At 46.6% G+C, this 17,492-nt stretch overlaps 1 protein-coding gene across 1 annotated transcript in view; it reads left to right on the top strand.

Annotated features, from left to right (window-relative positions):
* The window catches only part of EXOC4 (exocyst complex component 4), a 409,051-nt gene that overhangs the window by 181,502 nt on the left and 210,057 nt on the right, over positions 1–17,492 (top strand). The window contains exon 10 of the mRNA XM_075599349.1: positions 10,775–10,871. Within this exon, the coding sequence (XP_075455464.1) occupies positions 10,775–10,871 (97 nt within the window). The remainder of the gene's footprint in view (positions 1–10,774; positions 10,872–17,492) is intronic.

The following is a 17,492-nucleotide window of genomic DNA, read 5'->3' on the forward strand; positions in this document are numbered from 1 at the left end:
CTCCTCCCCATTGGCTGACTCGCGTACCACGTGACGCGTCAGCGCCAAAAATCACTAGGATCTTACAGCATCGGCCGGCTGACGCGTCACAGTACGTAGTCAGCCCTGCCGGAAGGAGGCAGCGGGGGCAGGGACCATTCGGGCAAGGGTCTGGTGGTCCGCGGCCGCACGCCCCGCCAGCCGCAGCGGGTTCGCAGGCTAAGGCCCCGCTCCCAGAGTCAGCGCACCCGCACTGCAGACAGGCGGTGCGCTGACATACACAGACCGCGATATGCGGTCTGTAGGGAGCGGGAGCCGGAGCGGGAGGTGGGCGGGAGTGGGAGGATTGACAGGGACGGGGGCGTGGCTTGAGCGGAGGGACCCGCTACTCTCCCCCCCCCCTCCCTCCACGGACTCGGGCTGGAGCTGCTGAGGGTAAGTATTAAACACACACACACGCAGGCACTCTTACACACACGCGCGCACACACACGCGCACACACACAGGCAGGCACTCATACACACACACACAGACAGAGGCAGGCACTCGCACTCTGGCACACACATACACACACACAGACAGGCACGCACGCACTCAGACACACACACAGACAGGCACTCACCTGCTTTCATTCCACACTCCTCCCCGCTCCCCGAAGCCTCTCCTCCTCCCGAAACCTCCCCTCCCCATTGGCTCACAGCCACACCACGTGACGCGTCAACGCTAGACATCACCATTTTCTTGTGTCCCCTAGCGGCTGACGCGCCACAGCGTGTAGTGCTCTGTGCCGCCAGGGGGGACCGGGACCGGCTCGCGAGGATTCCCCTGCTGGTGGGGAACTCGCGACATGGCCGCCCGCGCCAACGAGCGCAGCGGGACCGAGGCCTTACTATGCCTCAGGACTACAGCTTGTTTAGTCCCCTCTGGACATAGGCTGCCTCTCCATGAACCACCAATGGTGAAGGGAACCATCTCTTGGATGCTACCTAACCAGGGTACTGCCTCTCTATATATAACAATAACAAGGGATCCTTACCCTATACTATCATACTGTATGACCGACCGTACAATATATACAATATTCACAGTGAGATTCTACTACGCCAACTCCTTCTGGGATCTAGCTTCCAGAATCTTCCCCATTTATTTATAATGTGTCATTATGACGTCCCCATCTCCAGGCAGAAGTAAGCAGGGCTTAACATCTGCTGAGTCACCCCGCTCCATGTGATGGTAAGCAGGCATTACACAGCATCGTACTTAGGAACCTACTGTGCCTGCAATATTCTATCTTGAAGAGCTTACAATCTAATGTTGGTGTCTAAAGCACAGGGTGCTGAAATAACCAAAGGTTACCAGAAACTGGAAATTGGACCATGTTCGTTCACTTGATAGGAAGTTTTATTAGGGCTAAGCTACTCTTTCAGAAGACAGTAGTTGGTAACTTTCTTTCACGGGATTTCCGTGTGCATGTCATTACTAGTGTAGGGTTTTCTCCCCCCGGCTTTGGGTGAGGATGTACAAGTGCCAGCACTTGAGACCTTCACTCAACATTATGGAGCAGTGAAGGGTTTACCACTTGGAGCACAATTAGAGAGGGATTTGTCTACGGCAGGCCTGCACAACTTGTAAAGTGAGAAGGGCCGAACTGCTCCAAAGAAAACTGATTTGGGCCGCACGGGTAAAATCATCATCATCATCATCATCATCATCATCATCATCATCATCAATCATTCTTTCCCCCAGCACCCCTCATCATTATCCTCATCATATCTTCTCTCCCCCCCCCCTCCCACAGATCATCATCATATCACCCTCCCCCCTAACCCCAACCCACAGGCACAGACCTGCACAGGCACAGACACTGACCTGCACAGACACTGACCTGCACAGGCACAGACACTGACCTGCACAGACAGACACTGACCTGCACAGACAGACACTGACCTGCACAGACAGACACTGACCTGCACAGACACTGACCTGCACAGACAGACACTGACCTGCACAGACACTGACCTGCACAGACACTGACCTGCACAGACACTGACCTGCACAGACACTGACCTGCACAGACACTGACCTGCACAGGCACTGACCTGCACAGGCACTGACCTGCACAGACACTGACCTGCACAGGCACAATGCTAGCGCTCGGCAGAGTGGGCTCAGGAGGGGGTGGAGAGCGTGTCAAAATGCTGGCGCTCCTTCCCTCCTGTGTCTGCAGAGCGGGCTGGGGTGGGGGTTCTGGGGGCATCGCGGGCCGCACAGGGAGTCCAGGGGCCCAAGGGCCGTATGTTGTGCAGGCCTGGTCTACGGTAACTAAATGTAGCCCTGCTATAAAGATATGTATACTGTAGACATTACTGCGTTACCTGCTCCACCTATCACACAGCACAATAAGTAATTACACTGTCCCTGAGCTGCCAGAACACAGGAGAGATGGGATTGGATAGGATGAGTGGGACATCACGGAGAGAGGACGTGTGGCAGTTGAAGCAGGAGGTTAGAGGGAGAAGACGGTTGCGAGGACTGAGGGCGACAGCGGTAGCAGATCGGGATGCATGCTGAGCTGTGAAGAAGTGATGGGGTAACAGACAGCCCTGAGGCCTGTCCCCGAACACTTAGGTATCAGCTGTGAACGTATCCAAACACCTCACAAATCTTGCACCCCTAACAGGCCTGCAATGGGACTACCCACCATCTTAAGACAAGAGCTCCAACCCCGTGCTGGCATTAATATTGGCCTATTTTGGTTGCTAGATTGGACACTAGGACCATATAATGTACGTTAGAACAGCGCGGTGTCCTAATGTACAGTGTATAATATATATATATATTTACACTGTAGGGAGGGTTTTTCTCTACAAGTAGGGACCACTAGGCTAATGTTGACCATAAAGCACTTTCTAATATAAATATATATAATCATTCAAGTCTCGTCTGGTGGGTCTGACTATGGTGTACCAAGGGAGGATGGACTCGAGACCTGCAATTACAGGGAAATAAGAGGGGTACATGGTGATGGGTTACCATTATAGTTATAACAAAGTCAATACAAATCTTTACTCTAACTTATTGTACCTCGCTGATCCTCAATAAAGTCTAAATTAACGCGGTTTGCAGTGTGCGACACACTGCCAGTAATATTTTGACACACTTGAAATTTGTATTCGCGGTGTCATTAAAAACGTAGTCTAGCTTTCACTTTATTTATTTTTTTAAAACGGCCTTTTTTTTTTTTTTTTAAAGGCACTGATGGCTAATCTCTACTGCCAATTCATCCTAATGAAATTCAGAATATTAATGGGAAGCGGAAAAAGAAACGATATCATTCAGCCCACCCAGTAATGTCATGCTCAGCAATTTACTCGGAGAGCTAACCCTGAAACAACATATTACAGGACCCAGCCAGGCTGAAACCACCTAAGCAGAGATTCTGAAATGCAAGCTCACATTAAGGGTGGGGTTTTACCTTAAGGCAGGGGTGCTCAAGCCCCCCACCCCCTCAAACAGGTAAGATTTTCAAGATATCCCTGCATCAGCACAGGTTGCTCAATCGGTCCCTGCTTCAGAACAGGTGGCTCAATCAGAAACTCAGTCTTCGATTGACCCTCTGATTGAGCCACCTGTGCTGAAGCTGGGATATCCTGAAAACCTGACCTGTTGGGGGGGGGAAGGGGGACTTGAGGATTGGAGTAGAGCACTCCTGTTTTAAGTCACCATTCACTAGTCATTACCATTGATTTTCGGCTAACTTCATAGGAGTGAACGAAGCAATCTGTCTTATCAGTTCTTCTGTGGTCTCCTAAGCCTGTGCTCTCATGCAGAAACATCTTGGCACTGCAGCTCTCTTGCAGAAACATCTTGGCACTGCAGCTCTCTTGCAGAAACATCTTGGCACTGCAGGTCTCTTGCAGAAACATCTTGGCACTGCAGCTCTCTTGCAGAAACATCTTGGCACTGCAGCTCTCTGCAGAAACATCTTGGCACTGCAGCTCTCTGCAGAAACATCTTGGCACTGCAGGTCTCTGCAGAAACATCTTGGCACTGCAGCTCTCTGCAGAAACATCTTGGCACTGCAGGTCTCTGCAGAAACATCTTGGCACTGCAGGTCTCTTGCAGAAACATCTTGGCACTGCAGCTCTCTTGCAGAAACATCTTGGCACTGCAGCTCTCTGCAGAAACATCTTGGCACTGCAGCTCTCTGCAGAAACATCTTGGCACTGCAGCTCTCTTGCAGAAACATCTTGGCACTGCAGGTCTCTTGCAGAAACATCTTGGCACTGCAGGTCTCTTGCAGAAACATCTTGGCACTGCAGGTCTCTTGCAGAAACATCTTGGCACTGCAGCTCTCTTGCAGAAACATCTTGGCACTGCAGGTCTCTTGCAGAAACATCTCGGCACTGCAGCTCTCTGCAGAAACATCTTGGCACAGCAGCTCTCTGCAGAAACATCTTGGCACTGCAGGTCTCTGCAGAAACATCTTGGCACTGCAGGTCTCTTGCAGAAACATCTTGGCACTGCAGGTCTCTTGCAGAAACATCTTGGCACTGCAGCTCTCTTGCAGAAACATCTTGGCACTGCAGGTCTCTTGCAGAAACATCTCGGCACTGCAGCTCTCTGCAGAAACATCTTGGCACTGCAGGTCTCTGCAGAAACATCTTGGCACTGCAGGTCTCTGCAGAAACATCTTGGCACTGCAGGTCTCTGCAGAAACATCTTGGCACTGCAGCTCTCTGCAGAAACATCTTGGCACTGCAGCTCTCTGCAGAAACATCTTGGCACTGCAGCTCTCTTGCAGAAACATCTTGGCACTGCAGCTCTCTGCAGAAACATCTTGGCACTGCAGCTCTCTGCAGAAACATCTTGGCACTGCAGGTCTCTTGCAGAAACATCTTGGCACTGCAGCTCTCTGCAGAAACATCTTGGCACTGCAGCTCTCTGCAGAAACATCTTGGCACTGCAGCTCTCTGCAGAAACATCTTGGCACTGCAGCTCTCTGCAGAAACATCTTGGCACTGCAGGTCTCTGCAGAAACATCTTGGCACTGCAGCTCTCTTGCAGAAACATCTTGGCACTGCAGGTCTCTGCAGAAACATCTTGGCACTGCAGCTCTCTTGCAGAAACATCTTGGCACTGCAGGTCTCTTGCAGAAACATCTTGGCACTGCAGCTCTCTGCAGAAACATCTTGGCACTGCAGCTCTCTGCAGAAACATCTTGGCACTGCAGCTCTCTTGCAGAAACATCTTGGCACTGCAGCTCTCTTGCAGAAACATCTTGGCACTGCAGCTCTCTTGCAGAAACATCTTGGCACTGCAGCTCTCTGCAGAAACATCTTGGCACTGCAGCTCTCTTGCAGAAACATCTTGGCACTGCAGGTCTCTTGCAGAAACATCTTGGCACTGCAGCTCTCTTGCAGAAACATCTTGGCACTGCAGCTCTCTGCAGAAACATCTTGGCACTGCAGCTCTCTGCAGAAACATCTTGGCACTGCAGCTCTCTTGCAGAAACATCTTGGCACTGCAGCTCTCTTGCAGAAACATCTTGGCACGGCAGCTCTCTTGCAGGTCCGAGTATGTTTTGGCATTTATTTTGATGTTGAAAACCATTCCTTGTGAATCCATGTAAATATATCTTTATTTATATAGCGCCCTCCATGTACCCCACGTGTCACAGCAGTTATATATGCTTTGGAAGGTTTTTATGCTCTTTACCTAATCTCTTTTCTTTTAGTAGTTTCAGAATCTAAAGGTAAAACTGTAAATCTTTAGTACTTTGCCAGACAGGATACCGGAGAAGGGCCGTAAATGTCGGTAACATGGGAATTACACAGAACCTGCTCAAATAGGAACATACATTTTTCACTGAAACCAAGTAAGAGTTCCACTTGAAGGGGAATTTCATCCTCTCTATTTTCTTTAAGATGACTAATTATACTCAGCAGTTATTAATGTGCTGTGCCTCACATCTCACCAAAGTAGTTACATAATTTCAAAACATGAATAATGTAATTACACAACATACTTTAACACCGTACAGTAATCGCCTACCCCAAACAAATATCGTAATTAAAGGGTCAGGCAGTTCTAATTCATCCATTTTGTAGTTTATTTATTTTTTAACTTTGTTTGTATCCGGTGATCTCTACGGTACCAAGAGCTCCCCCGTTAAGCAGATATTAAGCTTTTACAGCAAATCATGTGTGGGTCCTTTTAATATGGACTCAGAGAGGAAACTGATAGTGAGCCAGTCAGTAAGTCTGCCCTGTGAGGTCACTGTTCCTGATTGGCTCAGAGGCAGAAAGTTGCCCGTTAACCATCTTTAAAAATGCACTTTCTTTAATTCATTCAATTGGTCCCAAACTGGGGCAGTCTCTAGATGTAGGACCCTTACATTCCTACACGGAGACCTCATGGTTTATTATTACGGCCCGGAAAAGGGATCCCGCTCTTGTTTTTAACTTTGGCGCAAATTCTGCAAGTTTGTACTTTATAAGCAAGTGATACTTTTTTTTAAATTTTATTTTAATTATCAATTCTTTTAAGACAATATTTAAAGATATATGCACTCTCCCTCATATTTATAAATTCTGTTTATAAGGATATTGGTTGAAGAGCAGGGGCATGAGTAGTGGGTGCTGGGTGACAAGTTAAGGCTATAAAAGACCCAGATGTGGGAAATGAGAAATGCTTTTCTTTTCTTGCCCAGATTTCAGAAAGAGGGTTGCTTTTTGAATGAAGTACTTCCTTAAATATTGTCCCACCCTGTCAAGAGAACTAATCTGAGGGGGTGGGCATTTCGTCCGTGGAAAGTCCCACGCAATATACAATAACGTGACACGAGGGAGGAGCTATAAGAACGTGATGCCCACGCGTGTCACCTTACCATGTCTACTAATCCTAATCAAATTGTCCCACTGCCTCAAAGGAACTGACGTTTATTGCAGATATCAGCGAGTGACAGTGAAATAGGCCTGGGGGGCTCATCCCCAGTCATCAAGACCCCCCCCCCCCCACAACAGGTCAGGTTTGCTGGATATCCCTGCTTCAGCACAGGGGGCTCAATCAGTGGCTCAGTCAAAGACTGAGCCACTGATTGAGCCCCCTGTGCTGAAGCAGAGACTGATTCAGCCACCTGTGCTGAAGCAGGGATATCCTGACAACCTGTCCTGTTGGGGGTTCTTGAGGACTGGAGTTGAGAACCCCCTGTCTGTACGCAATCAACCCCAGATCTCTGTGGAAAGAATGCAGTGTAACTGAAGATACTCTGAGCTCATATGTATTGGTTGCTCTATTGGAAATAACATGGCCATGATCCGGCAGATGGCAGTAATGGTAGAGAAGTCCTCCTCTTCCCATCGTCACCGCTGCTCTCCGAGAAAGACTTCTCTGTATAATCGGCTTCCTCAGGAAAAATATAGAATTATTGTTAGTGTAAAAAAATATGTATATATATATATGTGTATTTCCTGTAAAAAAAATAATTAATTAAAAAAAGGTTTAAAAATTAATATTTGACCACATCCAATGTAGTTCTAATCTTATCAAATACTTATTGTACTCACCTGTTTTTGATTACTATGATTCTCAAAGGGTATCGTTTAGCAATATGCCCGTGGCTACAAGAGAGATGTCTCACCCACCTGTGCATTGTTAGTGAGTAGGTTGTGAAAACAGTAATTATGCGGTAAGACTGGCAGTCCCACCCACCTGTGCATTGTTAGTGAGTAGGTTGTGAGGACGGTAATTATGCGGTAAGAATGGCAGTGCCCACCCACCTGTGCATTGTTAGTGAGCAGGTTATAAGAACGGTAATTATATTGTAAGAGTGGCAGTGCCCACCCACCTGTGCATTGTTAGTGAGCAGGTTATAAGAACGGTAATTATATGGTTAGACTGACAGTGCCCACCCACCTGTGCATTGTTAGTGAGTAGGTTGTGAGGACGGTAATGATGCGGTAAGACTGGCAGCGCCCACCCACATGTGCATTGTTAGTGAGTAGGTTGTGAGAACAGTAATTAGTTAGTAAGACTGGCAGCGCCCACCCACCCACCTGTGCATTGTTGGTGAGTAGATTGTGAGGACGGTAATGATGCGGTAAGACTTGCAGTGCCCACCCACCTGTGCATTGTTAGTGAGTAGGTTGTGAGCACGGTAATGATGTGGTAAGACTGGCAGTGCCCACCCACCTGTGCATTGTTAGTGAGTAGGTTATAAGAATGGTAATTATACGGTAAGACTGGCAGTGCCGACCCACCTGTGCATTGTTAGTGAGTAGGTTATAAGAATGGTAATTATACGGTAAGACTGGCAGCGCCCACCCACCTGTGCATTGTTAGTGAGTAGGTTGTGAGCACGGTAATGATGCGGTAAGACTGGCAGCGCCCACCTGTGCATTTGAGACTAACCTAGTCTGTCCAATTGCCTGGCTTGCTATCAGATCATACACTACACCACATCAGAGAGTGTCCTTCAGTACCTCATACCTCTCATCTAGTATCAGACAAATGTATAGGCTCTGCAAAGTCCAAGTCATTTTCCATATGTCATACTGTAAGGTCCCCTTTGTGTCTGTCCTAACTATACTTGAAATCTTTGATTGTATCTGACCCTACTGTTAGGCTAGAAAGCTGTTCCATGCATCTGCAACTCGTTCATTCATATTTACCTCCCCCATTTTCATAGAGGGCCAAGGTGCAAATATCTCTATTATGAGGGTCATATGTAGACTACTTGGCAGTCAAGGGTTTAATCCTGTGCTCTAAACTCAGATTAATATAACCGGTTTTGCTGTCATCAGTACATGGCCCAGACAGCTTTGCAGCAATTGATGAACGTAACATATGGGAATGGAGTCACAGAGCTCAAATATGAGGTCCATCATTTGGGATTTCTGAGTGTTCTCATAATGCAGATTATAAACCAGATTAAGCGTTTAACAAACTAATTAAGACGAATATTCTCTAGGAGCCTGCTGCTTTGCAAATATAATACGATCAGGATGTTTCATAAAGATACTATATGACCGTAGGAAAGGATCTATATTGACAGAAGGCTTTTGCTAACTGAAGAGAGGATGATTTCAAACCAAAAGTCTCCTTTTGTCTTACAGACTTAGGTTTCACTATGTATATTTATTTCCCCATTTATTGTTAGCCCAATGGGAGAAGCACAGGGATTCACTTTCTGTTTTTTTCACATATGTATGGCCAATCTTTTCACCAGCATCATGCTCCTTTCACGGAGAAGCGCAGTGAGTTCACTGCGCTTCTTTGTGTAAGGAGCATGATGCTGGTGAAAAGATTGGCCATACATATGTGAAAAAAACAGAAAGTGAATCCCTGTGCTTCTCCCATTGGGCTAACAATAAATGGAGAAATAAATATACATAGTGAAACCTAAGTCTGTATACACAATGTAGATATTACTGTATGCTCATTTTCATGTCTTAGACAGGTCTGCAGCCCCGCCTTTCACCATTATCACCCAGCACACAGCACTTCCACTGCAGCAAGGGATTCTGGGAAATGACATGCAAATGAGCACACAGTGCCACCCTTTGTCTCAAGCTCACATTACATGAACAACCCCTAAGCCAATGCAAGTGCTGTGTGCTGGGTGATAATGGTGAAAGGTGGGGTTGCAGACCTGTTTAAGACATTAAAATGAGCATACAGTAATATTTACATTGGCTATATGCTTTACTGTGGAGGGTTTTTGTCACCTTTTTACCATCATAAACGTAATTTTATGTGTGTGTGTGTGTGTTTTAAATATTAATTATGCTATGTTCTCTATATTCAGTATGTAGCTGGTTAAAATAAGTAATTTAGTGTTAAATTAGAAATTATATTGGAAAATGGTTAGCCACCTCTGCAAAGATAAGCTGAAGACAGACAGGTGTATTTTAATGTCTGCTAAATTGCAACAGTTTGGATTCAAAGGTTAGTTAAATAATAAAAGTCAATACAATAGAGATGGGTCTTAAAAGATAGGAAACATAGGATTAATTATAGTTACTTAGTGACAGAACAAAGAGGGTCTTCTAGATCAGAGTAAATATTGCTAAATGGAGAAACGGTGTTCTGTTATTGATGATTGACTAAGAGCATTTTGGGCTGACACTGAGAAAAACAGGTGATTGCTATGTAAGAAAATGTATAGAGAGTGTATCAGGACTTATAGAGTTCCGAATCCTTTACCACCAAGCTAACGATTCTCCATTCTATAACTAAATTCTATATGCCGGAATGATGTAGCCAACAGAAATGATGCTGTGAAAGATGTTTTCTATTGTCTTTGATTAAATTGCGAAAATAACTGGACCGTGGGCTATTTGATATATATTAAAAGTCTTCACTATCCATGTAATACATACAGCTCAACCCCCTTATAACGCGGTGCTTGGGGTCCAAAGAATCGCATCGCGCTATAAGCCCCCCCCCCTCTTCTCCCCCCCTGCTCCCCCTACAGGTCAGGTTTTAAAGATATTCCTGCTTCAATACAGGTGGCTCAGTCGAAGACTGCTTCAGCACAGGTGGCTCAATCAGTGGCCACCTGTTCTGAAGCAGGGATGCCCTGAGAACCTGACCTGTTTGGGGGGGGGGGGTTGTCTTGAAAACGAATTTAAAACCCCTGATCTACAGTATAAAGAACGCTCATATCGCTCCCCTTAAAGGCATCACAATTTGCAACTTGTGCCGTAAATATTGGTCCCATTTCTTATATTGACTGTTTGATAAAAGGACATTTTTTTTAATGCTGGTCTTGTGTTTTTTTGTTACTGCTTAGGTGGTCCCGACGATAATTTAATAGAAGGTGGAGGGGCAAGGTTTGTCTGCAAGCCAGGAGCCAGGAATATCACCCTCATCTTCCACCCGCTGCTCAGGTAAGCTCGTGTTTCCGTGTTTCTCCTATAACCCTGCGCAAAGACAAGCCGCGCATAACGAAACGTTTCAATATGTCCAACGGGAACCGCAACATTCCGCCGTACGCATTACCCCACGCTCGCCGCTGCCGCGGATTAACATTGGATTCGCAATACGACGCTTTGGCGGTTTGCGGGACGGTTTGCGGCAGGTAACCGCGAACCACATGTATTTTATTTAATAGGCAATTGCACCGTCAGGTCATATGGAATAAAGGGGCAATACCGTTTGCTTATCCTTTTGTCTTGATAGACGCAGCAGTTGCTTGACTTTTTAAATAAATGTAATTACCTAAACTGCTGATAGATCGGCAAAAATGCTGCTTTCCGGGGTTCACAATATGGCTGCCTATTTCAAAAGAGGAAGTGCTGTGCTTTAGTACAGGGTTGCTAAAGAAACCCAAGGAAGCTTAATACATAAAAACTCATTATAAAGGGTGCGGAGACAAAAGAAACAAATGCAGTAAGTATTATCTAACATTACACAACTGATTAAAAAAAAAAACACATACTGTATAGGATTTGAACGTATCTCTGCTAGATAGGCTGATGCAAGGGCGGCAGTAAAGTGGACGGAAAAACCGCTGTGCCAGAGGGCAGAACCCCAAAGGGCAAAAACAAATCCAGATTTCCAGTTGCACGCTGGGCCTGTGGGGTCAGTGACTGTTGCACGCTGGGCCTGTGGGGTCAGTGACTGTTGCACGCTGGGCCTGTGGGGTCAGTGACTGTTGCACGCTGGGCCTGTGGGGTCAGTGACTGTTGCACGCTGGGCCTGTGGGGTCAGTGACTGTTGCACGCTGGGCCTGTGGGGTCAGTGACTGTTGCACGCTGGGCCTGTGGGGTCAGTGACTGTTGCACGCTGGGCTTGTGGGGTCAATGTCTGTTGCACGCTGGGCCTGTGGGGTCAGTGACTGTTGCATGCTGGGCCTGTGGGGTCAGCGACTGTTGCACGCTGGGCCTGTGGGGTCAGTGACTGTTGCACGCTGGGCCTGTGGGGTCAGTGACTGTTGCACGCTGGGCCCGTGGGGTCAGTGACTGTTGCACGCTGGGCCTGTGGGGTCAGTGACTGTTGCACGCTGGGCCTGTGGGGGTCAGTGACTGTTGCACGCTGGGCCTGTGGGGGTCAGTGATTGTTGCACGCTGTGCCTGTGGGGTCAGTGACTGTTGCACGCTGGGCCTGTGGGGTCAGCGACTGTTGCACGCTGGGCCTGTGGGGTCAGTGACTGTTGCACGCTGGGCCTGTGGGGGTCAGTGATTGTTGCACGCTGCACTTTGCCGCAGAACGTGACCTGCTTCTATTTCTAAGTTTGATGTATTTGTGTAACGGTTGGATGTAGAATTCTCTGAATGTATTCCCACATGTCACTGTGCTGCAACGTGCTGATATATCGGATGTAGAGTTCTCTGAATGTATTCCCACATGTCACTGTGCTGCAACGTGCTGATATATCGGATGTAGAATTCTCTGAATGTATTCCCACATGTCACTGTGCTGCAACGTGCTGAGATATCGGATGTAGAATTCTCTGAATGTATTCCCACATGTCACTGTGCTGCAACGTGCTGAGATATCGGAAGGGAATATAAAGGGAACGGGTCCTTCCACCACATAACATGCCAATCAGTGATGGGCAACAAAAATATATGGGATAGTCAAAAAACAAATCCTGTATGTCCTGGGACAGAAACTTCGGGCCTGTGTGTGCATTTAACAAATAAAAAACTTTTGGTCTGGTTTTATAAATCACTTGTGATCAAAAGTGACTATTCCTGATTTCCTATACCTTGCACCACGATGGCGCTCTACCTGGTGTGTGTGGCCATCTTGTTTAGCTACATACATGTGTATATATAGTGCACAGACAGAAGGGACATTGCAGGCTCGCAGCTGTGTGTGGGAGCTTCTCCCTGCTCCGGTCAGCTGCATAATCCTGGTGGGCTGTTGAATCCTGTCCCACTCCGATTCTTATGCTGGGAACTAGTGATTAGCACAGGAGAGGGGGGGGGTGGAGCAGTATTCAACATCGCATTAAGCAGCTGAGCGCGGGGAGAAGCTTCGATCCATGCTAGCAAGATCTCCACCCCTCTGCACCGAGAGAGGGAGAGCGGGCGGCAGAGGCAGCAAATGGTTTGCGGCCACAGGTGGAGCACAGGGAGTCTGTTGCCCACCAACGACGGGGACTATGGGGGAGCTGTCCAGAGACCGTTGTAAATTTCGGGTAACGGTGGCTGAGGAATTACCTCTTCACCGTGAACAAGATGTGGTCCCTGTTTTTAACCCCCGCAGAGCTGTGCGCGCAGTAGTGTGAGGCATCTCCAGCAGTAAGAGGGGTTTAGCAAAGCACCGCAAGCTGTAACTGTGATGACTTCTCAAGGGGCTACTGAAAAGTCATCTTCCCGCCCTATTGTAATGAAAGCTCGCTGGAGCTGTTAGGGGGGCAGTGCCGTTGTTCCTTTCAAATTATAATGTTATTGCAGTTGTCGTTTTGAAGTGTTTACTTGAGATGGAAGTCAGTGGTGACGGAAGTGACATCACTGCTGGCAGGTGAGGCCGACAGAGCTGCCAGCAGGGGTCACCAAAGACGAGGAAGGCAGTGACACACACACACACACACCCCCCTCCCCCAGTTTTGATTTTTATCCAAAAACATCACCATCACAAATACAATTTCTGTGACAAAAGACAAAGACGTTTCACTTAAAACGCGCATCATGGCTGCTGGTCCTGCCGGTCAGCGTGCATCACAGTGGCTGCCGGTCAGCGTGCATCACAGTGGCTGCCGGTCAGCATACATCACAGTGGCTGCTGGCCAGCGTACATCACAGTGGCTGCCGGTCAGCGTGCATCACAGTGGCTGCCGGTCAGCATACATCACAGTGGCTGCCAGTCAGCGTGCATCACAGTGGCTGCCGGTCAGCGTACATCACAGTGGCTGCCGGTCAGCGTACATCACAGTGGCTGCCGGTCAGCGTACATCACAGTGGCTGCCGGTCAGCATACATCACAGTGGCTGCCGGTCAGCGTACATCACAGTGGCTGCCGGTCAGCGTGCATCACAGTGGCTGCCGGTCAGCGTACATCACAGTGGCTGCCGGTCAGCATACATCACAGTGGCTGCCGGTCAGCGTACATCACAGTGGCTGCCAGTCAGCATACATCACAGTGGCTGCCGGTCAGCGTACATCACAGTGGCTGCCGGTCAGCATACATCACAGTGGCTGCCGGTCAGCATACATCACAGTGGCTGCCGGTCAGCGTACATCACAGTGGCTGCCGGTCAGCGTACATCACAGTGGCTGCCGGTCAGCGTACATCACAGTGGCTGCCAGTCAGCGTACATCACAGTGGCTGCCAGTCAGCATACATCACAGTGGCTGCCGGTCAGCGTACATCACAGTGGCTGCTGGCCAGCGTACATCACAGTGGCTGCTGGCCAGCGTGCATCACAGTGGCTGCCGGTCAGCGTACATCACAGTGGCTGCCGGTCAGCGTACATCACAGTGGCTGCCGGTCAGCGTACATCACAGTGGCTGCTGGCCAGCGTGCATCACAGTGGCTGCCGGTCAGCGTGCATCACAGTGGTTGCCGGTCAGCATACATCACAGTGGCTGCCGGTCAGCGTACATCACACTGGCTGCCGGTCAGCGTACATCACACTGGCTGCCGGTCAGCGTACATCGCATTTAGTGCTGCAGTTACGTCGTAGCCTTAGGAACTGTCCTATTGGTATGTTACTGGTGATATGTACATTGACGATATTTTGATGGTATGGAATGGTACTGAGGAACTACTTCACAATTTTATTGAAAGTCTGAACCGAAATGACCACAACCTAAAATTAACGGTACAATTCGATAGAAAGAAAATCGAATTTTTGGATATCACTATATAGATGGCAATATTGAAACTAGTATTTTCAGAAAACCAACTTCGACCAATAGCCTATTGATGGCTAACAGCCATCATCCTAAACATATCACCAGTAACATAGCAATAGGACAGTTCCTAAGGCTACGAAGCAACGGCTCGACCACAGAGGAATTTATCAAACAGGCAGCTGATATGTCTAAAAGGTTTCAGATGAGAGGATACAGCAATAAATTAATCAGAAGGGCGTATTATAGGGCCCTGACGTCCTTAAGACCGAATTTGCTGATACCTCATAAGATTAAACCTCGAGAGGATGTCATTAGGTTTATTTCCACCTACAATAATCAATGGCAAGAGGCTAGAAGCATCCTCCAAAGGCACTGGCACATCTTGCTTGGAGATATAGACCTACGTAAAGTGCTCAAAGACACACCAACTACAGGGTGTAGACGCAATAAGAACATCAAAGATAGACTGGTAGATAGCCATTTTAGCAAACAAAATACGAAAACATGGATGGGTACCAAACCCTGTGGTTCATTTCCCTGTTCGAGGTGCAAAGCCTGTCCTTTCATGTCAGTTACTAAACAATTTACGGACTCTAACACTACTACAACGTTTCAAATAAAGGATTTCATTAGTTGTCTTACTCTTGGCACAATTTATCTAATGACCTGTGATTGTGGCGCTATGTATGTGGGTAAGACCCATAGGCAACTAAAGACGAGGGTACTGGAGCATATAGGGAATGTCCGCAATGCAACTGACACCCCTGTTGCTAGACATGTAATAGAAAACCATAAGGGAGATCCAAAGGTCATGCATTTTTGCGGCATTGAACACATACCTAGAGATCCTAGGGGAGGCAATTCTGATAAGCGGCTACTACAACAGGAATGCCGTTAGATATTCCAACTGCATACCCTTGCCCCTATGGGACTCAATGAAGGATTTCTATATTCTCCCTTTATTTAATCTTTGTTACCTGACTATGTGTCCTATATATGTATAGTGGATATACATGTAAGCTCTACACTTTATAGAAGGAGGGTTCTATGGTACGGTAGCCCTCCCCTCTCCCCCTTTTTTCCCCCCTCCCCTTTTTTCCCCCTTGGTTGTATTTGTGGGATGTATTTTGAATATGGGGTAAGTAGTATGGTCGTTTTTTAATCTGTATTGACCAACATGGGCAGATCATTTTCATTAACATTCACTCCTACACTGTATATTTCACATACCACACTTTAAGACATAGTGACTATACCTTAAATAAGATCTGCATTGACCATTAGGGGCAGACCGTTATAATCTAGAGACACTCCTACACAGTACACTAAGTCACTTTTCTTTTAATATGACCTTGGTTTATTAATATATAGTCATTTGTGAATTACTACCCCTTTATTAAATAGGATTATTATTATTAATATTATTAAATAAACACAACACACAGTTTCCAACACTTTAATTTTATTTCACTCTTACATATATCTATTACACCTTAATATATTTTATTTAAATCACCACCATATTTAAATACAGCCACATATCACTGTCTATAACATACTTACCTGACCCCAATACCATTATCCATTGACACTTATGTATACCTCGCGATTATACAATACATACAATAGCCACTAACACAGGGTTGGTCTAGCAATAGAAAACCATCTCTAAGCGCTATCTTCACAATTAATGATCTGATAACACTGTATTAATGTTAAGTTTTAATATAAGACATCACAAGTTCACTTCGCCTCCAGGATCGGTTTGAGCTGCAGGTTCAGACACCGCCTACTTTAGTCAACTGTGGGCTGAACCAACACTCCATTGAGAGTATAAATACTCACCGGATAGATCATAGTTTTAAACTCCCACCCCTGAAGAAGCGTGGTGAACATGTGAAACGTGCGTCGGGAACGTAGGACGTCACGTCTGTGACGTCATCCGAAGTGGCGACATCCATACCGCTCAGACAGCAGACAGGCTTGTATCTGCACCAGCTCCTTTCAGTTTGTATGACCCGCCGAGGTCCTACCTATAATGGATACTTTGTCTCTGTGACTATACTATGATTCATTTTGAATAATATTAAGTATCCTATAGTGTTGTGTATTATTATATGTTTACCCTAATGAATCTACGGGACTACTCTTTGAAGGCATACCAGGTTATGATACTGACACACCAGTATGAGACATACTGGTATTAATACTAGCATACCTTGCCGCCCTGCAATAGATATTATACCCGCCGAGGGTTTATATATATTTCTGAGGCATATATTATAATCTCTGTGAATAATCAAATTTTCACACATGACACAGGGGACTTTAATCCTGTGTCTACTGTATAAAACTTATGTGGAACTTTGACATACTCACTATTTATTTGATCACCCTTAAAGAGATATACACCAGCTGACTTTCTATCTGTACTAAGATACACCAGTGCCTCTGGAGTGATATCTCTGAGGTATGCGATCAATTGGACATATTTTATGTCTGTCTCTGATGATTACATATACCTGATAGAATTCATTGATATTTGCAAGCCACATTAGTTTCAGACTATCTGCTAGCCTGAGGAACAACTGATATAAATACTTTGGATGTTCATATTGAGTATTTTTTGGATACTATCTATTTTTGATATATTTACCTAGACGAACTGCTCTTTTTGCCACACTATGATGGTTTTTTTTAATA

The sequence above is a fragment of the Ascaphus truei genome, chromosome 5, assembly GCF_040206685.1.
Source record: "Ascaphus truei isolate aAscTru1 chromosome 5, aAscTru1.hap1, whole genome shotgun sequence".
Taxonomy (NCBI): Eukaryota; Metazoa; Chordata; class Amphibia; order Anura; family Ascaphidae; genus Ascaphus; species Ascaphus truei.